The sequence below is a fragment of the Odocoileus virginianus genome, chromosome 16, assembly GCF_023699985.2.
Source record: "Odocoileus virginianus isolate 20LAN1187 ecotype Illinois chromosome 16, Ovbor_1.2, whole genome shotgun sequence".
Classification (NCBI taxonomy): domain Eukaryota; kingdom Metazoa; phylum Chordata; class Mammalia; order Artiodactyla; family Cervidae; genus Odocoileus; species Odocoileus virginianus.
The window spans coordinates 9,819,220-9,846,920 of NC_069689.1; the positions used below are offsets into that span (position 1 = coordinate 9,819,220).

A 27,701-nucleotide genomic window follows, 5' to 3' on the forward strand; every position below is an offset into this window, starting at 1 on the left:
ACTCAAGGACACAGAGTCCCAGGCTAAGGGCTCTGGGCTGCGGCCTTGAAGCCCAGAGCCCTTGAGAGTGACTGGCCCAGAGCGAGACAGGCTGCAGGGCACAGTTCACCCTGAACTCGGAAGACCTGGAAAACTATGGAGAGCACCTCGCTTATAATTTTATAAACGATTAGCTGCTAAAATAATATTTGAATGTATTAGATAAAATATCAACTTCACCTAGTTTTTAAATGATCTACTGTGGCTATTAGAGAATTTTAAATTGAATTTGTGGCTCAAACTACAGCAATGCTGCTGCAAACAGTGGTGGCACCGAAGATATCTGAGAAGGGAAGTCACAGAACCAAGCAGAATCCCCCATCGGGAGGCAGAGGATGGTGCGGGTGGAGAGAGACTGCTCCGGAGCCTGTGACAACTGTCCCCAGACAAGAAGCTCTTAAACTCGACCAGAGGCGGTGGCATGATGGACAGTTCCCCAGTGGGTGAGGCTGGGCGGAGAGGGGGAGGCGTCTGAACAGACTCCGAGGAGCTGAGGGGCCAGGCCTGGGAGAGGTGTGGCAGAAAGGAGCGGACGGCAGCCGTGCTGGGAGAAGTCCACACGCCCCCACCGAGTAAGGAGCTGAGGAAGATGAGCGGGGAGGACGGGGAAATAGGCTGTGGACAGCGACCGCCGGACACGTGACACTCAGACGGCCAAGGCAGGAGGCGCCCAAGAGGAGCAGGGTGTAAACTCTGGGGACAAGCACCTCACAGCGAGCGGGCCCAAACCCAGGCAAGCAGAGAAAACAAGCCGGAAGTCCCGTGAGGAGAGGAAGGAAGTGCCGCTGAGTGAGCGTGGGCCAGGCCAGGGGCCCTGCTCCCCGCCCCCACGTCCCCCCCTCGGCACAGGGTCGGCGGTGGGGCCAGGAGAAGCCAGCCCCTGCTCCAGGGCTGCAGAGGAGAGACTGAGGGGGCCACCCAGCGGGAAGGACACGGCAGGCAGGCTCTCAGGTCGCCTAGCATCGCCGCCGGGCTCTCCATTAAACAGGAAAACACCAAAACGCTCCAAGGCCTACTGCCATGATCACTCCCATAAAATCCAGTAATGTCCATAATCTGAGCATTAGTATGCCAGGTCTGCACGCCAAGACACCTGCCCGGGAAGTGGGCTCCCTCACCCACTCTCTTCCTGGTAATCACCCATTCTGGATGCAGAAGAAACCATCTCATTTCTAAAATTAATCCAGTTAAGAAACCCAACAAGCATCAAAACAACCATCATCAATGGCGTTCACAAACAAAATTTTCTAACTATCCGAAACTAGTATAAAGGAAACAATAAAAATAAACCTGTAACCATATTAAAGCCATCACTGCTAAAATGAAACTTTCTAAAGCACACACTCTTTTGTCACTAATATCAACATGATAAGCAGGAAAAAAATTATTGGGGAGGGATGGGTATGCATTTTACAATGCAGGTATTAATTTATAACAAAAACACTAAAAACAATTCAAAAGCCACAGCAGCTACTGGAAAAGCCACAATGTAGCCACAAGCAAAAACAGTGACCAAGGGCTTTGATTCTGTAAAGGCACTTAAAGATGCTGCTCCCTCAGGAAACACTATCAGGAGAGGGGATTTCAAAGCCTGGGAAAGAGGATCAAATGTCACTTTTATCAATGTTAAAACTTCAAGGAGTAGATCATTACATGCCCATTTCCTTCCTTTGATTAAAAAAAGCAACAGAAACAAGACTAACAATGTGCCCAGAACCACTCTTTGGCCGGGTAACTAGACGGAATCCTGCGGAACTGGGCCCCTCTCCTCCCCACCCCGGGGGCGTGAGGTGAAGAGAAGGCGGCCCAGGCGCGGGCAGCAGCAGGCTGGCTGTCCACCAAGGAGCCCACAGCCTGTGCCCTGCTGCCCTGGCCACAACCTGCGAGGGAGGAGTCAGTCAACGACAGGGGCTCTCAGCACGCGCCAGGGATGCCAGCGGCTGAGATGACCAGGTCTTCTGAGATTTTCCATCTACCCAGCAATCAGACACACCTGAAAATCCTCTCAAGTTGCTATTCGGTGGACACAGTCCTGATATAATCAGAACTTTTACAAAGATGAACAGGACTGAGTTCATCACCACACAGAAACTGCCACTTTATGTCTCTTCCTCCCCAATACACTGTAATCATTTGTAATGAAAAAGTGGATCCACGCCCCATTGGGGTGCTCCACACAAGGCTGAATGCTGACCCGGGTGACCCCTCCCACTAGTAGCTCTTACTATGAAGGACAGGGCATGGTCTGGGAGCTCATCAGAAGTGCCAAGACACTGACCGGAGAACATGAGATGCTCCAAGGCACGTGAGGAAAGGGGCGACACCAAGGAGCAGCCCGAAGCCCGCCCTGAAGGGCCTCAGAAACCCTCAGGCTGGCGCTCCTGAAGGGAGGCCACAAGGGCAGGATCCTGCCGTCCCCCTGAGCGGGGCTCCACCGGCACGCAGCCAAGCTCTTGCTATGGCCAGGATGGCCCAGAGGGCACCTCCGATGCCCAAGAACTGGATGGACTGAGGGCCAGACCGGGAGGTGAAGGCTGCCAGCATCCCTAACGGAAGGTGTGAGTCTGACAATTTCACCTCTTAGAAAACATAAAAAATCACAAAGATGATAAAGCTACCAGTGAGCACTGGGATTCACAGGTCATGTTTTCCCATCTTTTTTTATACTTCTCTCTGTCCCATTTTTTTGTATAAACAAGTATTTAAAACTTTTTATTCAATGGGCAGAAAAATCACCTTTTAAGATACACTCTATTCCCAGACAGAAATTTTCATCCATCTTTGGTCTAACATGGATTTCTAGAACTTCATTTCCACTCACCCATCCACCTATCCGTCCACCCAAACATTTACTCTTCTGTCATGTACAGACACCCTCAGAAAGGAGGCAAGGCTGGAGTACCCAGTACTGCAGTGTGTGTACACATGTGGGCACGTGCATCCCGGGAGGCTGAGCAGCCCTCAGATGAGTGAGACAGACAGACAGACACCGCAGTCAGGATCAACAGTCCCCATCACCTGACAAGTGTTCATTCTCTGACTGTGCTGCCCTGCCCTTACCCTCTTGTTCTGGAAAATTATTTGTGCTTCTCCTTCAAAACTGCTGCTACCTCACCTCCCAAGCAGCTTCTCCCCCAACCCCCGGTGAAAGGAACCTCCGGGTTTCCCTGCGCTGAACTTCCCCGAGCTCTCCCCAGGGCTGGTGCTACAGGCCCCCAGACCTCTCATCCTCACCACACCTCCCGATGGGGACCGGTCTGTCCACCTTCCGGCTGAGGAGACACAATGGAACAGACCCACACCCTGCGGGCAGGAAGGGGCAGAGTTGCTGTCTGCGCTCTGGGCGCTCAGGTTCAAGGACCTATGTTCTTAGCCACCGCACTCTGTGTCTGCAAATTCCATGGTAATAAACCGACTGTTGCAAATGCCCTTTGCAGGCAATGAACAGATGGCTGGAACCTCAGAGTATAAACAGGCCTCAGTCCTAGACACGTCCAGGACGCAGCAGACATGTCTTTGTTCTTATTGTGCTTTCTCCGGAGACCTGCCATCTCATCTCAGGGATGTGATTACTACCTATATGCTGACCGCTCCCAGAATTTACCTCTAGTCTGGAGCTCAAGATCCACGTACCCAACCCCCACTGGCCTCTCAAGCTTGATAAGCAGGAAGAGGAGCCCTGACCTTTCGCTCTGCTCCAGGACCTGCTCCTTCCCTCTCACCCAGCGCGCCAAGTGGGCCAGAAACCCAGCATCTGCTCATCCATCTCTCCAACTCCGTCTCCAAGATGGAGCCAGAGTAATCTGCAAAAACACCAAGCAGACCACCTGCTGCCCCCCTGTGAGATCCCAGCACGCAGGCCAAGCAGCGACCTGGGCCAGGCCCTCACTCCACACCTCGCCCATGTCTCCTGGCCCCAGGCTCATTCCCACAGGGCCTGCCCCTGCCCTCCCTCCTGTGAGTATGCTGCAGCTCCAGCTCTGCACCCGAGGCGAGGCTCACAGCATACCACCTCCTCCGAGACGTGCCCCCCATCCTATCCCTTAGGCCGCGTGTCTGTCTGTCTCCCTCAGCCCCACTGTCTCCTCTGACATCACACGTCACCACCACGTGCCGTGTGTGTGCGTGTGTGTATGTGTGGCGTTGTTCACACTTCTCCCCCTCTCTGAAGGGAAGATACAGGGGAGGTGTTCTTTGTACGCGGTCGGAATGAATGAGGAAATGGCCCCAACTCCGGGTCAGGTCCTCAGCTCTCACCTGGACAGTCACTAGAGCCTCCTCATTCGTCTTGCTATCTTCATTCCACTCCACCTTCCCCAAGTGCTGACAAGAGTTCTAAAAAAACATATTTAATCCTGTCACTCCCTTCATTAAGTAAAACCCCAAAAGCTGCCCCACGGCCTCCAGTGTCATATCCAAATTTCTCAGCGTGTCACAAAAGGCTTTTACAATCTGCTTCCGGTTCACCTGTCCAGCTTCACCTCTGGCCACTCCAAGGTCCACGCGCTGGGGTCTGGACCCTGATGTCTGCCTCATGTTCCTCCACATGCTAAGCTGTTTTTGCCAGCTTCAAAGGCCCTTCTCATCCTCCTCCAACTCCTCTGCATCTTTCAAACCCAGGTCAAATGTCCCCTTCTGGAAGCTTTCTCAAACTTCCCCCACTAAATTTTTGGTTTTTATTTCATGATATCTGGTACATCTGAAAGACTGCAGTTAACACCCACCTCTCTTGGTACTTTGTTCATAACACACATTTCACATCCTCCCTGTCCATCTCACAGAACAGTGAGTTCTGGAGGTGACAAGGCCCATATGGCAACCAGCTATGATGGGGCTTACAATCTATGGCCAGTAAGAATGCGTAGAATTAATATCTGGATCCAAGCACATCACCAAATTGCTGCCGGGTCTGGACGACTCACTTACCCTCTCTCTAATTCCGTCTGCATGGTAGAGACAACCACCCGTCCTCCCTGCAGAGGAAGCAGGTGAAATACTCGGAAACCTCCAAGTCTCACACGAATGCAAAGCACAGACTAACCACTGCTTCGATCACCATCCCCTGCACCCTCTGAGAAACAAACCTCCGATGACCCTGTCTCCGAGACATCCTGACCAAAATCTGATGAGAATGCCATCCACACGGCCAAAGAACACCCTCACTGTGAAGGGCAATCAATTTTAGCCTTGAGTTGTAAATGCCAAGTTGGCATTAAACCACACACAATCCTCTCACTTTGAACAGCCACTTTCCAAATAAAATGTACAAAGAGTAGGAGGTAACCCCGCTTCACTCCCTGAGGTGGGGAGCCGCTTTCCAGCCCGTGGCTCCCAGCTGTCCTGAGTAAGGAACGGGGCGAGCTGAGGCACCCGAGTGCGCTCAGGGCCCGGGGCCTCTGCCGCGCCCCCACCCAGAGCGACGGCACACAGATCCTTCTTGTTCTCCAAGAGGCATTCTGTGCCATCCACAGCCGGGTGGCCTCCCGACCTTGTTTACCAACCACCCTCTACATGGCTCCAATCCCCTCCCCCTTGAAAAAACGTCCCCACCCAAACACAAACAGACCCCCACAAGGATGCCAAATTCACCATTTCTATTAAGAACGCAGAGAAGTACAGTTCTGTGTCCCCACTCTCCCTGCCACCATCCTCCTGTCAAAATCATCCAGATACTTAGAAATCACTCCCTCAGATGCTGTTAATAAAATGTTTAGGTAAACAGAATAATTTGCTGCTTAAGATTTTTTTTTTTTTAACAGAAAATGGGATTAAATACTTTTCCTCTCTAGTTTGTCAGTCCAGATGGCAAGTTTTGTTCCAGTCAACCCAGATGAAACTAGAAGAGGAGATGGCATGTTTCAAAAGAGTTCACCAAATCCACTGGCAAAGTCCAACAGGAGCACTGTGGGTGGACACTGGGTACACATGGACAGCATGTACCATAGGGACTGCAAAAGAATCAGAGTTTTAACTGCAATTTGTCAAGTGGAGTATTCCTTCCCAAACAAAATTATTTCTTAAAAACCAGAATCTATAACGTACTTCTGACTGCAATTTGTCAGGTGGAGTATTCCTTCCCAAACAAAATTATTTCTTAAAAACCAGAATCTATAACGTACTTCTGTTTCAAGTTAATAACTTTAAGACCATGCAACAATGCAAAACCTCCTGCCCTTCCTGACAGGGGTTCAGGTGACCTGACCCTCGTCACCACAGGGCTGAGGTTACAAGGAGACTGCAGCCAAGGCCTCTAACTCAGCAAGCCGACCTCGTCTGTTCCATTTACTAGGAAAGTCACACTCAAACAGCAGAGGAAGTGTGTCAGATAGGTAATGGCGATACTTGGACTGGAAAGCCACTCCAACAGCCTTTGAAGATATAATCTATCTGGCAACTTCCGTCTGCCCAGGTTTAAAGGTTCTGACATGTTCCTGAGCAGACAGCTCAGATCTCTCGGGCTCCTTCAAGAATGAGACTGGAGACACCAGGAATCCCAGGACACACAGCACAACACAGGCAGGGGCTGCGCCACGGCAGCCAGTCTCAAGTGCCGGGACGTCTAACCACGTCGGAGGTGACGCCAGAGCAAGCGCTTTCAAAAGCAAGAGAGCAAATTCTCAGATGTATGCCTGTCAAACACACACATCAAAACTTTATCTACCATCTGCGAAGCCTAAGGACATATGAGCAAGTTCTGTGAGCTGCATGAAATTTTCTGGCAATGTGAATACAGTCTAGAATTCTATATCTTCTTATTTAAATTATATAAAGATCAAGCTATTAGTCTCGTCCTTATCTCCATTATAAAAACAATTTTTCTTAAAACACCTGCTATAGACACCTGAACATAAAAAAATGCACAAAAAAACAGTTAGCCCAATAAAAGAATAGGTAAAAGTCAACAAGTTAACGCACCACATTTAAACTTGGGCAATACTAGGTAGGACAGCTGGAGATGGAAAATGGGCTTCACTCACAGAGTAAAATTATAAGGCCCATACCCTCGGTAAGAACGTATACATTCTTATAGGGGTTCTTAACAGCTAAGACAGGGTGCTACTTACTTCCTCATTAAATAGTTTGCTAGTTTCTTTTTTGATTGGGTCTATAAGCTGGACTTGGCCTGCGGAAAAGCCCACTAGGAGAGAGACACTTTCCGCTGTGGCTGTTAGGTGGTTGAAGTCATGACAAGTAGGCTGTGTTCCTTTGTATATCCTTTTATCTATTGGTTTACTCAAGTCAGCAGCCTGGAGGAGAAAGAGAAAAATACACACGGTAAACAGCACATTGAGATGAGAACTCTAAGTTACACTATTTTATACTCCATTATGATGTTCAATTTTAAAAATTAAAATATTGAAATGTTTTAATTTTTATAAATTTTTTTTGCAGTTTTCAGCATTTTATAAAAGCACTTTCACATACCTCAGCCAATATGATATTGTTAGACTGTCCATAATATGTTTTTAACTGTTACTCTCGCAACTTACTCTTCTTCACATATGTTTAATGAAGACTCCTGGACTTCAGGAGGAAAAAAATCCTTGAGATACTAAATTCAGTGTTTGTAAAACGTATTTCAAGCATTTTCTAACCACATGAAAGCTCGGCTCCAGCACCTACAAGCTCATGGGTGAGTTTACCTGCAGCCCAGTCGTTCTCAAAGTGTGGTCCCCAGACCAGCGGAGGCAGGAGCAGTGTCACCTGGAAATTCAGAGACGCACCTTCTCCCGCCCCACCCCAGACCAAATGAATCAAACCACCAGGGTGGGCGGGAGGGCCCAGCAAGTTGCAGTTACAACAGTCTTCCAGGTGATCCTGACGCCCGATCAGGCTGAGAACCAGGACTGCGGCCAGCCACGCGAAGGCAGCGGCTCCCGCGCTGGGTCACAGCCTCTCCTGCGTTAGCGTTCAGGTGGCTTTCACCCATCGAGCCCACACTCCAAGTCTGGCACAGGCATCACCTTAATCCTCATCATAATGCTTCAAGAGAGACCACATTCCCCCCATTTTACAGACGAGAAAACAGGGAAGTTCAGGGAAGTTAAATAACCCAGCCGAGGTCCCCGTACCTACCGAAGGCGTGGAAGGGCCGGATATGGAGCCCAAGCCTGTTTTCCCGTAAAGGGGGCAGGGAGAAGACACACAGTACTCTCCAGAGTCTGACTTCTGACTTGGGCTAAATGTGATTTTTCAAAGTGCCTCCCCTCTTTAAAAGCAGGATCTTTTTCCTCATGAGAAACCTCCTGTGCAATCCAGCCTGCTGGGTGGTCATTGCTGAATGAAGGTGACCCGTCCCCTCCCCTGCCATCGGAGAATCACCAGTGGAGACAACCGAACGTCTCCTTGAAACACCCGCTTTGGCCCCATGTGCAATTCTGGGGCTCACAGCTCTGGTTCCTACGAGTGCGGGTTCTGAAGATCTCGCTTCCAAAGAGGCCTGGGACAGTGACTGAGTATCCAGGTCTGTCAGATTACAAGCAGTGTGTAAAAAAGGGGACCTCATGATGACAGGCTCAAAACCTGAGCACGGGCAGTCTGGAGCTGAGTGGTACGAGTGCCCCAGGAACCCAGGGCAAAGGACTGTAGACGCGCACAAAAGACCCTCCCTGCCTCATAGCAGCTGAAGTGGGGGGAGCACCTCTCTTCCCAACCCCAGAAGGTCCGGGTTGGGAACCGGCTGTCTGGAAGGTGAGGCAAGCAGAGTGTGGTCTACAGAAGAAGTCCCAACTCTGGAGCAAGGGGAAGCAGGCCGTGCGTGGGGCCTGAGCGTCCTGTGATGTGTGACGAGGTGGGTGCACGGCAGAGGTGGGGGGGTCCGGACAGGAGAGGCCAGCTGGGGGTAAGCAGCTCCTGGGCTCAGCCCGAAGGAGGGAGAGAAGTCGAGCCTAAGGGAACAACTCGGCAAATGACCTCGGTGCAAGGAAACGGCAGCAAAAGTAAAAACAGGCCAAAATATAAGACACACTGACGGCGAGAGTCAAAACTCGAACCTGAATTAGAACCACTGAGCTACCCCATGATCTCTGTGTCAGCACATGCAACGACCGGGACTTCTTTTTTGCAGTTTAAGAAACTACCCCATAAAAGAATATACATAAAATTATGCACCAAAACATAAAAAGCAATTCAGAGGCAAGCCAAATGTTAACAGAGAAAACAAACTAATACAAATTAAATGAGCAAAAGAAATAGTGATTCTCAGAAGAACAGAGGAAGTTTAAAGCACCACTTTTTCCAAATATTGCTACTAGTTTTAAACTCATGGATCCCTCACAATATCAGCCTCAGTTCTTGGAAGAGTTCTTTGGCATTCCTGCCCCTAATAGGGAACCTTATTGAAAGATGCTGTCTGTCATTAGATTACACAAACACACATCTACAGTTTTTTAAATGCCAACTGAAAGACAGTTTTTACTCTCTAACAATGTAAATATTCCAAAAGCGTCCTGTTTACTAATTTGCTTAACAAAGTTTCTTCCTAGATTATTGCTCTCAAAGTGTACCAGACCATGAGTAGTCTGGTAGTCTGCAGTCAAAACTAAGTAGAGACTGAGAATAAGCATTTAGAATGGCAATGTGACAGGGTGATTTTATACCCACTGAATCTAATAACAAAAAATCCAAGTTTGCTTCCTAAATGTCTTTTTCAGTTTCTTTTCCTAGTAATCCTTATTTTACAAAAGTATCGCTCCAAGGCCTTCCTGGTGGTAGTGGTTAAGAATCCGCTTGCCAATACCAGGAACACGAGTTCAACCTCTGATTCAGGAAGATTCCACATGCCAGAGAGCAACTAAGCCTGCTCAGCACAACTCATGAGCCTTGCTCTAGAGTCCTGGGCCCACCTGCGGCAGCTACTGAACCCTGCGCCCCTGGAGCCCTTGTGCCTCAACAATCAGCCACCGCGATGAGAAGCCTGTGCAGTGCGATGGAAAACAGAGTAGTCCTACTCGCTGCAATTTTAAAAACTGGTCTTTCAACACTGGTGGGAGCAGCACTGTCCCAGGAGGCATAAACGCAGACGGAGGCCTGAGGAGCACAAGTAAGCATCTCTCTTCCCTAAGGTCACTCCCCCTCCAGCCCCCAAAGGCACGGATGGCACCAGAACGCAGACACTAGCCAGGCAACATGTCACTCTCACCAGCATGACTCCTGTGAGCCCCGAAGTGACAACAAGCTTCCCAAATACAGGAAACTATCCTTCGAAGAAACCTGGGGACTCCAGCCATGGTGCCTGAGCTTTCTGAAGCCTGAACCCAGGTGTGGGGAATGTAGGGACCACCAGTTCCTGCCTTCATTTCCAGCTGCACCATCACCTCCAACTCACCTCATACTCTTCCCTCTGACAGCCAATCACCAGGTTCTGTCTCTTTTCCCACTGCTGGGTTACTATCTTCTTTCCTCTTCTTCCCCCTCCTTTTTTCTGGCAAGTGGGGTCGGAACCCACCCACCTTTCAGTAACAGTGCCAATGACCTGAGCCAGCCACCGCTTCCCCACAGGGTCATCAGCCCGAGCCTACACTTTGGAACCAGGCAGGTCTGGGTTCAAACCTTGCCTTCCCAAGAGGTGGCCGGGTGGCCCTGCAGAGGTGCTCGTCACCTCCCTCACAGCCGCGAAGAACAAAGTCCCCCAGCTCCGCGCAGGGCCAAGGAGAGGCACACGATGACGGAGATAAAGCACCCAGCACAGCAGAGCAGGCAAACCTACCACCCTCGGTTTATCCGGTCACATCCTACCTGGGGGCAGTGCTGCGGGGGCTTCCTAATTCCCGTCACACCAGAACACGACCGACACCCAGCAGTCTTGCCCTCCCATCCTCCCCAACAGCCACAGCAACTTCGGTCCACTGCACACTTCCTGTGCACCAGCAACCTGACTCTCAGCATCGCAGTCCGTCTCACAGTCCCCCGCAGAGTCCGCGCCTATACCATCCACATTTTACCGCTGAGGCACCTGGGAAGCCAGGGAGGGGTCGAGGGCCGTGTCCCACCACTCAGCTCGTCCTGCCATGCGCCCACGTGGAGCCTGGGGCGGGCAGACGCCCCCTCTTTCCTGGCTTGAGTTGCCCTCTTGCTAAGATAGTCTCCTTTACCCCTGTTCTCATGAATCTCATCCATCTGTACAAGTCCCATCACCTCCAGCAAGCGTTTTCCCAACTACCACTTCCCAAGGTGGCTCCTTTATCTCAACTCTCAAGTACTTAAATTCGTTACACAAAATTTAGCATCTAATCATTTATATTATCACAGTGTTACTTTATGTCTGTTATCATCACTTACAATTACAATTAAAAATTATAATAAAAACTCCCTTAAAAAGCAGAACTACTTTATTAAACAGTTACTACTGTATCATTCCACAAAATTACTTCTGTTTTTCAGCTTTCTGGTAAATCCTTCATAGATACGTTACAGATACTTTTTTTTTAGTGCTTCTGCATCCTAATTATTACCAATTATCTAAATTTTTAAATGTCAATTTATAGCAGAACAATTTATTTAAAAGTCTTACCAATTTTAAGAACTGGCAAGAATTCTAAGAACTGATAAGAATATTTGGTTATTCAGCTCCAATGGAGTATACAGTATTTGTCACAAAAGGTCAATATCTGTTTAATGAATGGAACTGCGATTTTTCAATAGTAAGATTAAATTTCATCATTATGCTCATGAGTTACAGACTACAAATAATTTATCAGTGTCTCATTCTCAACAGAAGAAATTTACATGGTGGTTTAAACAATTCCTACTAGAGAAACAGCTGGTTAACCAAAATCCTCGGTCAGTAAGTACAAACTATAAAACGTTTTGTTTCTTTTTGCCTTGGACTTTTGATCCTTTAAAAATCCCTGGAATTCTCTTCATGATGAATACTGTCAAAATATGAAGTCAGCTGGGTCAGTTCAGCAAGGCACTAACAAGCACTTATCTTTCCAGGACCACAGAAGTCTGCAGAAGAAACAGTTCCAACTCACACCTTCGCTCAGACCCCTCCCTGGCCCACAGGAAGGCTGCGGGGCCAAGAGCAGGGAGAGAACCAGGAACCAGCAAAGCAAGGCCTACTGAGGGCGGTGCCCGACTGCCGTTCCGGAGCTCAGGGAAGGCGCTTGTGCCCGGCCAAGCCCTCCTCACGGGAGCCTGCTGCTTCATGCTACTCAGGGCCCAGAAGCGCTTGATGTGGTGTGGAAAATAATCTCAGAAAGACCTCTTCTGAAAAAGGCATGCCAGATGATGGTACACGGGGGCGTGTAGTGATAAAGGGGGGCTTTGTTTTCCCTTAATGTCCCCTTTTCCTTCCCCTTTTGAGAATCATCTCAGAGAGAACCAGTCTCACAGAACTTGCCAAAAGAGAGTCCAGTTACCGGCATATCTAAACGCTGTCTAATACCCGCCCAGACAAGACGCTCACCCTGCCTACACCAGAAATGGCTCCCTCCTCCGGAGGCCCCTCTCCCAAGCTTCAGGCCTGCAGCCTCCGAGGTGCGCCCCCACCCCAACCCCGGCGGCACCCCCACGCCGGCTCCCCGCCCTCTAGCAGTGGCCCTCCTCCAGGCGGCCCAGCCCAGGGGCGGCTCCCACAGCTCGGCTGGCTCCTCCCCCCGCCCCCACACCTCCAGGTTACCCTCCACACCTGCCAGATTAATGCGCACAAGGACTCAGGAGCGCTGCCACTCAGAACCTCTGAAGCCCTGCCCGGCGCACCAGCGGCTAAACTCCTCAGCTGGCATCCACAGGCCAGGCACGGGCCATCCATGATGGGCCTCGACACACACACCGGCAAAGGCACGTGTTCACAGGCCGTCTGGGCTCCTCACACCATCCTGCCCTCCCCCGACTTCCTCTTTTCACTCAGAACACTCCCCCTCCTCTGATCACACAAATGCTGTCCACCACAGGGCCAGTGCCATTTCCCCCCAGCCCACCCGGCGAGGCATTCTTTCGCTGGACCGCCACTGCGTGCCTATCCCTATGTGCCAGTTATTCACACTCACATGGGAACTGTATTCCATACACGGTGACAGTCCTTTTAAAAACAAGAGAAAGTCAGGAGGCTGCTGACTCACGGACAGCCTGAATAGATTAATCCCAAGTAGCTGGAGCCACCCCAGTGACATCAGAGGTCTCCATTACGCCACTTGGAAATCAAAGAGCGGCCACAGAGCTGTGACCACGCCTTCTGACCGCACCTCAGACACCAAAACAGGAGCCAGAGGTGCACAGGGGATTCCTTCCTGGGCCCACAGAGGATCGCCGACTTGGAGAGGGTCCTATCTCCAGACCGGGGATCCTAAATAAACCACATGACAGACTGTTCCCCAGTTTTTCCTGGGGACGACATTTAACCCAGTTAGGCTTGGGGTCTGGTGCCTGCGAGGGCCGGGGCAGGACCACACCAGCTGCTCGGTCATCCTGGGGAAACGCTTCCGGTCCCAGGGCCGAGCAAAGGGGACGCAGACCACACCCAGCTGGGGGTCCTGGGGCAACGCTTCCCGGTCACAGGACTGAGGAAAGGAGATGCAGACCACTCCGAGCTGAGACATACTTGCTTCATGAACAAAGGTCAATGTCCTCTTTAATACAAATCTTCTCCAACAGAGTGGAAAATAACCTGTGGCCCTAATGACAAAAATACCAATCAGCGATTTTTCAAACACGCTTGCCGCCCACACCTGTGGGCAGGTGAGCAGTCTGACACTCAGGTACAGTCAGCTGTGAGGCGCCGCCCAGAGGCCGAGCCCACGGTCGGAGCCGCTGGCCAGTGGAGGAGACACAGACAGGCTCCTGCTGGGGGAGAGACACATGATCCATCTTCCTCACGGTTTCCTCAGGCGAACAGATACATTCCAAACAGCTGCACAACTGGCGTTAATGGTATTCAGGGTCTAACACATTTAAAAAAAAAAAGATACCAGGGGTATTAGAAGTCAGGTCTGGGATAACTTATACCAATAGGAAAAACAAAAAAAGGTCAGTCAACTGTACACTTTCAGTGTTTCAGGAAGGACAAAAACTTTTCTGTCTTATTCACCACTCTATCTCTAACACTTAATAAAGGCTGGCACACAGAAGGTATCCTTAAGTTTCTGTTGTAGGAATGACACATTTTTGAAAACGGAGGGAAAGAAAAGTAAAGGAATGGCAGAAACCAGAAGAAATCCAGAGCCAGACACACACACACATAATTCTGCTGCTGACCAAAAGACCAGCAAACAACCAAGGCCTTCTTGGGCGCCCGTCTGTGCAGGAACACCACCCTCGCTGGCACATACGAGACAGTCACCTGAGACTTACAGAGCGCCCTCAAGCATCAGCTCCTCCGGCAGTGGTTACAGACCTGTGCCTTGAAGAACTACGGCCACTCCCATTTTCTAAGCAGAGAAACAGAAACAGCTGTCAAAGAGAAGCACGTGGTGGGGTTCGGGCTGCTGAATTCCAGGCCGGGTGCTCCCTCCGCTGCTCGGACAGGAAGTTGACGAGGTACCATCGGAGGTAGCACCTACCCTAAAATTCTGTCCCTGTGTGACTGCATGCTCCTGGGCTTGCTGAAGTGGGACTGAAATGCTCGGGCCTCGCTCAGCCTGGCCCAGATCCCAGACCCACCCTCTCAAAGCATGTGCCTCGCAGGGCTGTTTTACTAAAACGGAGACCATCTGAAGCGTAACACCTGACACTTAAAAGGCACTTTAGAAAAGTTAGTTCCTCTCGCTGAAACTCATATTTCTCCTGTTGAATACAGAAGGACTTGATACTTATCAGAGAGGCTTTGAAATGTCTCATCATTCATTAATACTTTCAAAGAAATATAAATAAGGAAAAACAGGGATATTTCTTTCTACTCTAAATTTCCTGGAGAAAAACAGCAGAAGCCAAGTTTAGGTGCATGTTTTCCTTCCAATAGAATTTCCTCCAAGACAGGACCTGCCCTTTCTTAGCCCCCACTCCTCCTCCATCGTCAGACACACGCACACGCCCACACTTGCACTGGCACACCAGACCCACGCCCGTCACTGAAAACAGCTGGCATGTCGCCCGCTCGCAGGCTCCTGACCGTCCTGACACTGGAACGGGCACCCGGCACTCGGGTCCCAGAGGTCCTCCCCTGCGCCAGAAGCAGCGGGGCCTCAAGCAGTGAGTGGGACAGGGAGCTCCATGGAGGGAGGGAGAGAGAGGGACACCGCCCCCCTCCCCCCGCCCCTCATCAGGAAACAGGCAAATGACGAGATGGAAACCGGGAGGGGCGCCACTTTCACGTCCTTCCAACATGAGGAGAGACGCACAGTCGGAAGAGGCATGTGTTCTGTGCAGTTTTCAAAGGACAACCTGCTTACTGGTCCCCAGAGAGAGACGTCCCCCAGGAGCCAGGCAGGCTCCTGCTTCGAGTGGGTGGGAGCAGCCCCCCTAGAGGGCAGGGCTCCTTCTCCCGAGCCAGCACTGTCCATCATTTGTCTGCTGAAAAAAATAAGCTTCTGCTGTCATCACATGCCATTTTCCCCAAGGCAGCCTGTCACTTAAAAACAGCTATGTAAACTCGGCTCCTCTTCCCCCAGAGTGGTTTTTCAAAAATGAACTTAGTAAGCCGCTGAACCACGACACCTCCACCATCTCTCCCTTTCCTCTCGCTGCACTCCACGTTCAGGTTAGGTCTCTTCTCACAATGTGAAACACTACAACTGGTTGTCCTGGTGTTTCATTTAGGCTAATAAAATATTGATTTCTTCATTAAAGAAAAACTATGAATAAACATTAGATAAAATCAATCTGCACACATTCTAACACCAGATCTCATCACATTAAAATGCTGACATATTCAAATGCCCTATTTTTATTAAACCCTTCTGTTAAATATGCATAGAAATATGCATATCTATTCCCAAGGGAATACCAACATCTCAAGTGGAAGGTAAAGGAAGATGTTTTCATTTCTGCAAAAGATACTCATTTTCAAATACTTGGAAAATAAGTATTTTTAAAGTTCTCCTAACAGGGGTGGGAGTGGGGGTGGGGAAAAATTCTGTGGCCATCTGAAAGTGCTGTGACAACACTGGTCAACTGAAGACCTGTTCCAAGGCAGTGAGTACCTTCTATATGCTGCCTAACTACTACACTACTGTCTTCCTGACACTTAAAGCTTATGCTTGGCAGAGCACACTGATGTTTTTTCAATTTTCTGATTCAAGATGCTGCACAAGCATCACTCTGTAGAGGAGCTCCTATCCTAATCGAGAAATGCCCTAAATCTCCCACTGTGTAGAGGCCCTGCCAATTTTCTGACCCCCATTTCCTCATCCTACATTGAAACTGAGCCCAGAGAAAGGTGGTAATCTGCTCGAGGTTTCGCAGTGCTTAGAACCGTGATTTCAATCACACCAAGCTGCCATCTTTTCAATCACCCAACCTCAGCTGGAACAATGAATCTGCAACATATGAAATTTCAAAAAATGGCAATGATGTGTACCACTAATTTTACACCAAAGGACAGTATTCTGGAGTCCATATATTGATGGGTATTCAAATAGGAAGCAAGAGAGCTAGAGAGAACATTAAACTTATCTTACACGAAAGTAGATCAGCCACTAAAATCAATGGGCAGAACACTGGATTTGGCCTCTGTAATTCAAATAGTTATTCTCTAATCCAGTCAGGCCTCAGGGGAAGACAGCAGCCTCAAAACCACGGCAGTAAGAGAGCTGAGCCATTCTACATACGACCATGAAGAAAAGTCCTGCTCTCTACTTCCTCTAAAGTTTCACAGTATCACGGGAACTACTGTTCACTTGGCACTTCTACTGTCTGTCATTTGTCATATGTCTTATCTCCCCAACTAAGCCAAATCTTTTTAAGACATAACTGCCTGGTAGGCAACCTTAGGAACAGCCACTCAGACATTTCTGATGTTTTTTCCCCACGCCTTTTTAGGTGCCTGAAGTGTATTCTGCACTGGCACAGCAGTGGCAATGCAGTACCACCCCATTTCAGAAGGGGCCAGTGAGGCCGGCACACGCAGGAGTGCGGGAGGACAGGCCTCGTCTGACGGTGACGGGAACGTAAACTGGCACAGTCTTTACTCAGGGCAGTATGGCAACACAGAGCGAAAGCCTCCTATCCTTTAAACACAAATTCAACTCCCAGGAATTTATCCTTAGAAAATATTTTCCAAGTGGGTAAACAATCTGTAGCAGCCCAGGGTGGGCCCAAGCACAAATGAGCATCCATACTAGGCTACCCAGGCCAATACTACCCATGCAAGGACCACGCACCAAGAAAAGACAGGGAAACACCCCCAAAAATAATCCTGAGTGAGAGGAGCTAGATACAAAAGCAGCATAGGATATATGAAATAATTCTATTTACTTAAAATTAAAAAATAAGTAAAAGTAGTCTGTGATGCTGGAAGTGAGGACAGTGGTCACCCCTTGCGGAGTGTGGGGAGGTCCCGGGAAGGCTAGGAATGAAGTTTCTTAATGAAACTTTGGCTTCAGTAATAACTGGATTCAGTGATAACTTTGGATTCAGTAAGAACTGATTCAGCCAAAACCATCAAACCTACTTTGTGAAAACTTAAAACTTTACATTTATACACATTTCTGTTTGGATGCTAATCATAAATTAAAAAATAATTTTAAATGATCAAACACATGTACAAAGACAGTCTCCTCAGCTTTGTTTCTAAAAAAAATTATTAATATCCTGTTATAAAAATGAAATGGGTAAACATATCATGTAGCCATTTAAAATGAAGACATTTACTTACCAGCAAAGAAGGATATTACATGCTGTATATCATTAAGTGAAAAATGCAATTAAAAAATAGGATTCTAAAGACAAAAAGAAGTACGAAGTCTTAAAATGGTATTCATACTATAATCATACTGTTAGTAGCAACAGTATATTGTTATTCTTAATGTCTTGTAAAATAAAACAAAAAACCACGTGAATGTCATTAGGAATTCAGATTCTCCACAAAGAAGGTAGAAACGTATAGAAGCAACGACCAAATGGCAACAGGAAGTCCCAGTGCCCAGAATGGGCAAAAGTGATTGGTCACAAATGCTACCTGTCACTGAAAGTCACCAAGGCGCCTCTACACTTGACACCAGGTCCAGGGCAAGAAATGGGCAAGATGAACCTGGAACGCCTTTCTGTACTGCTGAGCAGGAAAACCATGCGGACCTCTGAGGCCGGGTCCAAAAGCCAGAGACAACGCAGAGCAACGACCACTGGTCAGAGGTGGGGCAACTGAAACATAAAAACAATACTCCAGAACTTTCATGGAATAAAATAAAATCTGAGTTCATATTAACATCAATAAACGGGGAGGGGAAAAAAGGCTTTCCCTTACAGTAGACTAACACATAATAAATGTAGAAGGAAAGAAAAATGGAGTTTGAAAATCACCATTTTATAACCATCACGGTAATACAGTAGTAACTGATTCAGCCAAAAACAATCAATGGCTGCTAAAACTAGTGGATGAAGATCTGATGAGTAAAAGGATATTTATGCAGCCCCAAAGTATCCCTTCGCATTATGTATCGATTACAAAGAGAAAAGTGGAACCTGACAAGGGATTAATGTAGCAAACACAGCCTTAATCAGTGTTTACATCACCGCAGTGAACAAGCCAAGGTAGCCACCTCTCTCCCCTCCTGCTGCCCTGAGAAAAACACAAGAGCAGTTCTGTGGCCCCGACTGTGACCTAAACCGTGAACTAGACTATGAACCTGACCACAGAAGCATCAGACAGAGCCAAACTGAGGTCCTACAGAACGACTGGTCTGAACTCTTCAAGATGCCAAAGCTATGAAACAAAGAACAAACTAAGGAGTCAGTCCAGACTGAATGGGACTGAAGAGCCTGCAACTAATTGTAGTTTGTGCACCTGGACTGGCTCCCAAAGCAGGGGCAAAAGGTTCTTAAAGGACAACATGCGGGTAACCACTGAGATTTTAATGTGAGCTTCAGATGAGATCAATGGTATTCAGATTTTGATAAATGTACTCTGGTAATATATGCGGAAATCTTGTTCTTGGGAAACAGAAACAGATGTTTATATGAACAAATGGGCATGATGTCTACAAATTACTCCCAAATGATTTATATTATACATGTACCTATTACATATGGGAAGAAGGGAGGAAGAATGAGGAGAAGAGGGGGAAGAAAAACACATGATAAAACAAATGGGCAAATTTTAAATAGTCATCCGGGGGTTCTTTGTACTGTTATCGTCATTTTCTGTTAAGTGTAAAATTGCAACAAAATAAATTTTTTAAAACAAGACATAAAGGCATGCACACTATACACAATGTGTGGTCCATGTTTGGAAGTAAGTTAAAATAAACCAGCTACAAAATGAATTTGAACAAATCGACTATAAAACAACACTTACTGTGGCAATGGTTACGTGAATCTACAAGTGGGATAACACTGCAGAGAATACACAGACACACACCCATGTGAACCCAGCGAAATCTAAATGACCAAGTGAAATCCAGACTTCACCAATGTCAGTTTCCTGGTCTCCTACTATACCAGTTAGGCAAAACACAACCACTGGCGGAAACTAGGTGAAGGGCGTATGGGACCTCCTTCCACATTTTTGCAACCTATCATGAATCTGTAATTATTTCAAATCAACAAGTAAAAAATAAATAAAATAAGAAAAAGATCCTTATACGTCAAGAACCCAACTATAAAAATATTTATTAATCTGTCAAAGAACAGACTTTGATCAAATGTAAATTTTTTACATGTAAAAATATGATTTTTTTCTCCAAACAGTATATGTATTGTAGAAAAAATATAGAAGAAAATATATGATGTTTGGGGTTTGTTTTAAAATAATACAGTATGGGTGAGACAGTAGATGAAATGAGACTAGCCACATGCTGACAAATAGTGAAGCTGGGAGACATTCTCTCTGCTGTTAAGTCGGAAATTTTCCATAATTAAAAAAGTTTCATTCTGTCTGAGATATATATGTTTGCAAACAGAACAAGTTGAAAAGATACTTAGCAAAATATTAAAAATGTTAAAATCAGGGGTAGCATTTAAATGACTTTTTTTTCCTATCTTAATGTTCAACTTTTCCTCAATAATAATTATACTACTTGTATAATTTTTTAAGTAGAAAAAGAAGGAAACACAGGCCAACAAACTGAAACTATCTGAAAATTATTCTAGCAGTTTAAAAGCATGTCATGGTGTAGCACAGGGTCACGGGCAAATACATGCCTGTGAACAAACAAGGGAAATTCACCATAAAAGGAAGCCTGCAGCTACCCCAGGTAAATGTATGTGCAGGGGTGACATGTCACCAACAGGAGATGGGACTATTTGGAACTGGCCAAATCTAAGTTTCACACCCATCAGGACTGCTGGTGTCTGTTACGAATGTTTCTGTGGCACCAGTGATGTTCCTCGATGAGGTAAGACAGGAAAACTCTTTCCCGAAGCCAGCCATTCAGGGGACAGATAAGGAGGCCCTGGCTGGCTCTGTTGTTTCCCTCGTCCAAAAGTACTCCAGTGTGAGACGCATTCGCTGGTTCTCCTAATTTGCTACAGTGGCCAACAGAGATAACTTCTCCCAGAGTCCTCTTTGGGGAATTCAATCTGTTCCACATTTATCTTCCAATTTTTCTTCTAATGTGGATCTAAAATCGAAAGCCCATCTTCCTCACAAGAACTGAACTGCAAGTTTATCATCAATCCCATGCTTTTCTAGAGATTCTAGGCCCTGGATTATCCTCAATCCAGAAGAAATAGCTAAAAGGTCACACAGTGGAATCTGTCCTCTGGTATTCAGCAGCATTTTAACACTGAAAATCTGGAGGCTTGAAATAAAAATATTAGGCTCAAGAGAGACAGTATTGTATTTGTAGTCTCCATGGGGACAATACTGCATTTTAAATGTAGGTTAGCAGGCCAACTAGCCGAATAAGAAGTTTCAAACTCAAGGCTGAAATCAACCATAATCCAAAATTTAGCACTTGGCAACAACTGCACATTTGCTTCACTCTAAGCACTGTTCACTATCTCACATAATAAAACAAACGTAATTACAAACTTGCAACTATTAGCTTAAAAAGTTAAATATAAAGCTGTTCACAAAGATATGGACTGAAGAAGCAACTGGTTTCCCAACATGAATAATTCTGTAACATATCTCTGCCTACAATGGTCTTATCTGAACATAGGTAATCTAGGTCTCACATTCACAGAATCAGAAGCCAGAGAGGACCTTTTAAAAAGTCACATTTGCTCTCAAGATCCTGCAACTTAAGACAAAGGAAGTAAATTGTCTACAATCACAAAATCAATTCATACCACAGCTAAACTTGGAGCGCTATACCCAGTAAACGCAGGAAAAGCACCAGAGGAGCATATGCCAAAGCCCTCATTTCCGTATCCTTCCTTCACCTGTGGTCTTCTGGCTTCTACATCAGACAATAACTAGTTGTCAGAACTTGAAATTATATTATGTATAACATAGAGTGAAGAAATATAGAAGACTGAAAAACTCGTTAAGCTTAGCATAAACCCAGTGACACCCATTTAGTTGGCACCAAGTCCCAACTGCTATAAGCCTTCCCCAGGCTGAGCAGTGAGGAGGGTGAACCGAGGAGGGAGAAGGGCGCTGCTCACCTCCCGACAAGTCCGAGTTCTGGAGCTGCAGGTCCTGAGCAATGGGAGGCCCATGCCCACACCCACAGAGCTCTTCAAAGCTCCTGACTGCCGTTCGGAAAATCTTCCCTCTGTACTGTCCACTAATAAAATTCTGGCCAGCAGGGATGTATTCAAATTTTATATGTAAATACAAGAAGGATGGCAGAAAAAGGCAGCAATTTTAAGTGAGGCTGCATAGCCATTGAAAGCTGAGAAATGCAGGCCTGCAGCTCAGCTTGGTGGTAGTACATACGGTTCTGACAAAGGCTGAGGCTCCAAATGCTAGCAGATCCCATCAGCAGCATTTTTAAGTAAGTGGCCATAACTAGAGCTGAAGCTCCAACCCGTTGGCCACCTGATGCTAAGAACTGACTCATTAAAAAAAGACCCTGACGCTGGGAAAGATTGAAGGCAGGAGGAGAAGGGGATGACAGAGGATGAGATGGCTGGATGGCATCACCGACTCGATGGACATGAGTTTGAGCACACTCCGGGAGTTGGTGACGGACAAGGAAGCCTGGGGAGCTGCAGTCCATGGGGTCGAAAAGAGTCGGACACGACTGAGCGACTGAACCGAACTGAAGTGGCCATTAACTAGAAGGCAGTCTTCAGGCAGGTATGCGAAGGTCTCCTCTCTCCTCCATGTAGAGCACTGCTGCTACATCTGTCTTTAAACTAGAAGAGACGCACAACATCAACGTCCCCAAAGCTTCTTGTCCACAGCAAACCTAAGTGTTTGCACTTGGATCCCAAAGTGCTCAGACCTCAGCACACACACGCACGCCAAATGGTGAGAAGGCATGGCACGCTTGGGACCCCAGAGGAAGGTGAGCCCGGCCCAGGCACGGGGTCGGCCGGGGGCTGTCCTGCGTGGTGAGGCTGAACCAGGTGGCCCAAGCCCGTGTTCACACCCAGGACATCCTGCTCCGGACGCCACCCGCCTTCTTCACAGGGCTTCGGCCAGTGTCCCCAGCACACGACTCAATTATTTGTCTAATCTATTTGTCTATGCAAATTCACACATCAATTCCATCCTCCACACAGGTCCTAACAGGAAAACACAAATGCTAAATAGGGTACCATTTCAAAAACGCACAGTGGCACATCACAGAGAAAGCTCTGGTTGAATTCCACTGTGAGAACTGATGAGGAGCACAGATTGGAGCTTGGACGCCTGTGCCCGATTCAGGTTCTGCCACTCCTAGCCCTATGAGTGTGGGCAAGCTATTTGCCTTCCACAAAATGGGGCGATGGGAATAATGAAACAGTTCCTACTATACACAGCATCTGAGGATTAAGGAGTTAAAATATGTAAAGTGACTGGAGTAGTGCCCACAGAAAGAGCTACCTAAGTATTAGCTATTATCATTATTAAATAAATAACATCAATTCACATTTGTTAAATGCATTCAAACCACAAAATATAGTGAGAGTAAGCACTTAAATAGTGAGAATAAGAAATAAGCACTTAATTCTGTGTAAAAATTTTTAAAATAAATGAATTTTTCTATTTAACTTCCTGTTCCAAAACATCCGAGGAGGGGTAGGGGCTTGAGAGGGAGAGGGACAGGCAGTCTAAGAGGGAAGAGGGAGTGAAGAAGGCCTAAACAACGAGCCCTCTCCCTGAGCCCCGCCCCAGACAGCAGCTGTCCCCCGGGTCACGGCAGCGTGCAATCTAACACTTGTTCATGTCGCTTTCCTAGCACAGCTGGACTAAGGCAAAGCCAGCAAAAATACTTTTTCTGACAAATTAAAATTTTTCTAAATTCGATGTAGCATGATTTTTTAAAGTTGTAAAAGTAACATAAGTGCAGGGGCCAGAGCTGTGGCATATACCAGCTTACATTGCAACAAAAATACAAGCTGATTTCTGAAACAAGAAACAGCACATACAATGTCACAGCTCGATGTGCGAACGTGCGGAGGCTGGACTGTGGTCTCAACGCCTCCTTTACCTCCAGACTCGCGGATACGCTGTGAGTGAACGAGTGTTCAGAAGACAGCCCGTTTCTGCCTTTCAGAAAAAGCTGGAAGGCTGTCACTGAGTAGACGGGGTTAAGAGTGTGAGGGGGAGGCCCAGGAAGGCGGGCACACAGCCACCTGCGACACGACCGCAGGACAGCCACGGACTCGCAGGCACTCTGGGCACAAGGCGCACCTGAGAGGCCACGCCGCGCTCCAGAGAGGACGCCGGGACCCACTCAGCATCTGGCGGCCCTGGGGCCTCCCACGGCCACTCACAGCTGGCGCCGCCCTGGCGAGCTATTGCGCCCTCCGGCCGCCCCACTCTCACCTATGCACCAAGTGGGGAACACCACTCGCCACTGTGCAGAGTGTTTGTGACAATGAGACAGTGTGTGTGAGAGCACGTCGTAGATGTTCATTAAATGGTAACTGTGATGACAGACACGTTAACTAATGGCTATTAATATAATCCACAAATTAAATGGCCAATAAGCTTTTAGAGAGTGTTTACTATGAGGACAGCTCTGAATTAGATCCTGTAAAGCAGTGGTTCTCAAACTTCAGCACATGAGTATTAGGGGCTTCCTTGGTGGCTCAGATGGTCAAGAGTCCACCTGCCATGCAGGAGACCTGGGTTGGATCCCCGGGGTGGGAAGATACCCTGGAGAAGGGAATGGCTACCCACTCCAGTATCCTGGCCTGGAGAATTCTATGGACAGAAGAGCAGGCAGATAAAACCCAGTGAGCTAAACACCGTGCTGGGCCACACCCCTGGAGTTCGTTTCAGCTGGTCAAGATGGGGGCTTGGAAACCTACATTTTCACCAGTTCTGAGGAGCTGCTGCTGCTGCTTGAGGGAACAGGAACCCAACAGTTTCGGAGAATGTGAGAAGTCGAATATTTAGGCAATGGCATGGCTGAGCAGAAAGGTGTGGGATGGCACTTGAGGAAAGAGCAAGACGGCGATAGACCAAACAAGGGTGCAGGGGCAACGAGGGGTCAGCTTGGCCAGTTAAGTATCTCATTGTGAGACCTAACACAGAGAGTTTGAAGAGGCTGTGGGTAGGCTAACTTTTTTACTAGGTCCACCTGGATTTTTTGACAGTTTAGTAAAACGAGCCATTACCAACCTTGAGAAAGTTAACCATGTGGTAAAAGTGCCACCTGGCCACAGATATGCAACAGGCCAGGCAAAGCAGCATGGAAACAGAAGGGAGCAAAAGTGTGAAGGCCCTCGCTGAGCCCGTGCTGGTAAGCCCAAAGCCGTCTCTGGCACTACAGCAGGATCTTCAGGACTGGCATTGTGCTGATGACGGTCCATAAAGGAAGTCTACGAGACACGAGAATCAAGCCACAGTAAACTCTATTTATTAACTTGGCAGAGCCAGGCATTAATCAAGGGAGCTAAGAGACCTCAAACATGATTCACTCAAATGAGGAGGTAAAATCTCTTATTTCTTTAGTTTCAAGTCATTTTACTAAACATGTTCCTTAGGTGCAGGACATAATTAGCTATCATTACATCTATTATTACTAATCTTAATCTTTATTTACCAATTGAAAATTCTACAAAATTTATCTCAAAACAATGCTCACCAATAGACTGAATCTCAATCATTATCTTAGGTCCACACCGGTAAGACAAAGATAACTACAATTTGGGAATTCCCTGGAGGTCCAGCAGTTAGGACTCCAAGCTTTCATGGCTGCGGGCCTGGGTTCAAGCCCTGGGAAGGGAACCAAGTTGCATGGTGTGGCCAAAAAATAATAATAATAATAACTACAATTTATAATGAAAAATTACACAGGTCAACAAGATCCATTCAGAGTTCAGCAGAAAACTGCTTACAGATTAATTCCCAAGCAAGATATAAGAAATTCTAAAAATCCTAAGATCTTAAAATAAATAAAAGGGGTTGAAACTCCATCTCACATCTTATTCCAGAAAAAACTTGAGCAGTATCAAAGAGATAGCAAACGTAAATAATGAAACCTCAGAAGTATAAGAAGACATCATAATGATTTTAAAAAATAAAATTATAAGGGCTAAGTATGACTCCAAACCCATAACCAGCAAGGAAAAGATGAGTACGCTTTCCTATAAAAGATAAAATTTGAAAAAAAAAAAAAAAAGATAAAATTTCTACCTAGGAAAAACCACCATGAGCAAAATCAGAAAACAACTGGCCAATGGAACCAAATGTTTGCAACTGAGATCACAAATTAAAGGCCAATTTTACATAAAAGAAAGCTCCTACAAGCCAATTTTTAACAAAAGAAAGACCCAAATCCTAGCAGAAAAATGGACACAGGACATGGACAACTCAAAAAATACAAATGACTTAAACATATGATGACCCTTACATCACTCTTCACCTGTCAAACTGGTAACGGTCAAGTAACAGCACACGGTGCCAGAGGTAAAGCCAGCATAGCCTGTGGGAAACAAGCTGTGTCCCCGCCAAAAGTGCACTCTTCCCTTTGGTCCAGCAATTCCACTCACAGGGATTCATTCCTCAAATACACAGCAGCATGGTAAATGATAACGCGTACACGGTTATCAGTATTGACTGCAGCATAGTTTGTAACAGCTAAAGACTGGAAACTTCAGTGTTCATCAAAGAAGGAACCACAATACAGTCATACAATGCGATACTGTGCAACTGTTCACAAATAAAGAGCTTTTCACATGCTGAAAAAGAATAATCTCCAAAATATGTTTTATAAAACAAACAAAACAGAAAGAAGGTACCAAACAGCACAGATGCTAAAAGTTACATTTTTCTTTTAAGGAGGGAGGAATATACCTGTGATTTTACATGTAGAACCACAGACTGTCTCTGGAAATATACACATGAACTTAACACTGGTTACTTCTGAGACTGGGCACAAGGTGGCCAGCAGGCAGGGTATGAGGGACTTTTCATCGTGAGCCATGTGAGCTTTGAATCGTGTGCATGCATTACCTATATAAAAGATAAAATATGCCTATGAGACACCGTAATGCCTATGTTTTTTATTTTTACTTTATATTGGAGTATAATTAATTTACAATGTGTCAGTTTCAAGTGTAGAGCAAAATGATCCAGTTTATATATATATATATGTACACACACACACACACACACACACGATTCTCTCAGGCTCTTCCCCACATGGGCCGCTGTAAAGTGTAAAGTAGCAGAGCCCCTGTGCTCACAGGCCCCGGCTCTCTCTCTCTCTCTCTCTCTCTCTCTCTCTCTCTCACACACACACACACACACACACACACACACACGATTCCCTCTCAGGCTCTTCCCCACGTAGCAGAGCCCCTGTGCTCACAGGCCCCGGCTGATTATTCTGCACACAGTGGCATCCTCTCTGGTGGCTCAGATGGTGAACAACCCGTCTGCAACGCAGGAGACCCGGGTCTGACCCCTGGGTCAGGAAGACGCCCCGCAGAAGGGAACGGCAGCCCACTTCAGTACTCTTGCCGGGAAATCCCATGGGCAGCGGGGCCTGGCGGGCGACAGCCCACGGGGTCACACAGAACCAGGCAGGCCTGACCGACCACACACAGTGTGCGTGTGAATCCTGGACTCCTGATTTACTGCCCGCCGCACCGCTGCCTTTTGGCAACCACAGCTTTGTTTTCTAAGACTGTGAGTGTGTTTCTGCTTTGTAAATAAATTCATTTGTATCATTTTTTAAAATTCCACATATAAGCGATATCATGATATCTTTTTCTTTTTGACTTACTTCACTTAGTATGATAATTTCTAGGCACTTCCATGTTGCTGCAAATGGCATTACTTCATTCTTTTTTATGGCTGGGTACAGTTCCATTGTATATACGTATTAATTCAAATATTACATCTCTATCCACTCATCTGTCCATGAACATTTAGGTTGTTTCCATGTCCTGGCTACTGTAAATAGCACTGGGGTGATGTTCTAAACATACCTATGTTCTAAATGAAAATTTTCTCACTAAGTTACTTGAGAAAATAAATTCCTTTCACTATCCAGTTAATATTTACTGAGTTCTAC

General features: G+C 47.0%; 1 protein-coding gene across 18 annotated transcripts in view; it reads right to left on the minus strand.

Annotated features, from left to right (window-relative positions):
• WDR20 (WD repeat domain 20) overlaps window positions 1–27,701 on the minus strand; it is a 65,217-nt gene that overhangs the window by 14,468 nt on the left and 23,048 nt on the right. For 5 of the 18 annotated variants that reach the window (XM_020913438.2, XM_020913442.2, XM_070477800.1 and 2 more), the window contains exons 2-3: window positions 7,104–7,286; window positions 4,297–4,374 (exon numbers count right to left, since the gene is read on the minus strand). The exons of 5 other annotated variants lie outside the window; for them this stretch is intronic. In XM_020913438.2, coding sequence (XP_020769097.1) covers window positions 4,297–4,374; window positions 7,104–7,286 — 261 coding nt within the window. Of the gene's footprint in view, window positions 1–4,296; window positions 4,375–4,965; window positions 5,079–5,815; window positions 5,988–7,103; window positions 7,287–8,115; window positions 8,200–27,701 lie in introns of those variants that run through there. 8 more of the 18 variants (XM_020913440.2, XM_020913443.2, XM_020913435.2 and 5 more) reach the window with 5 other exon arrangements.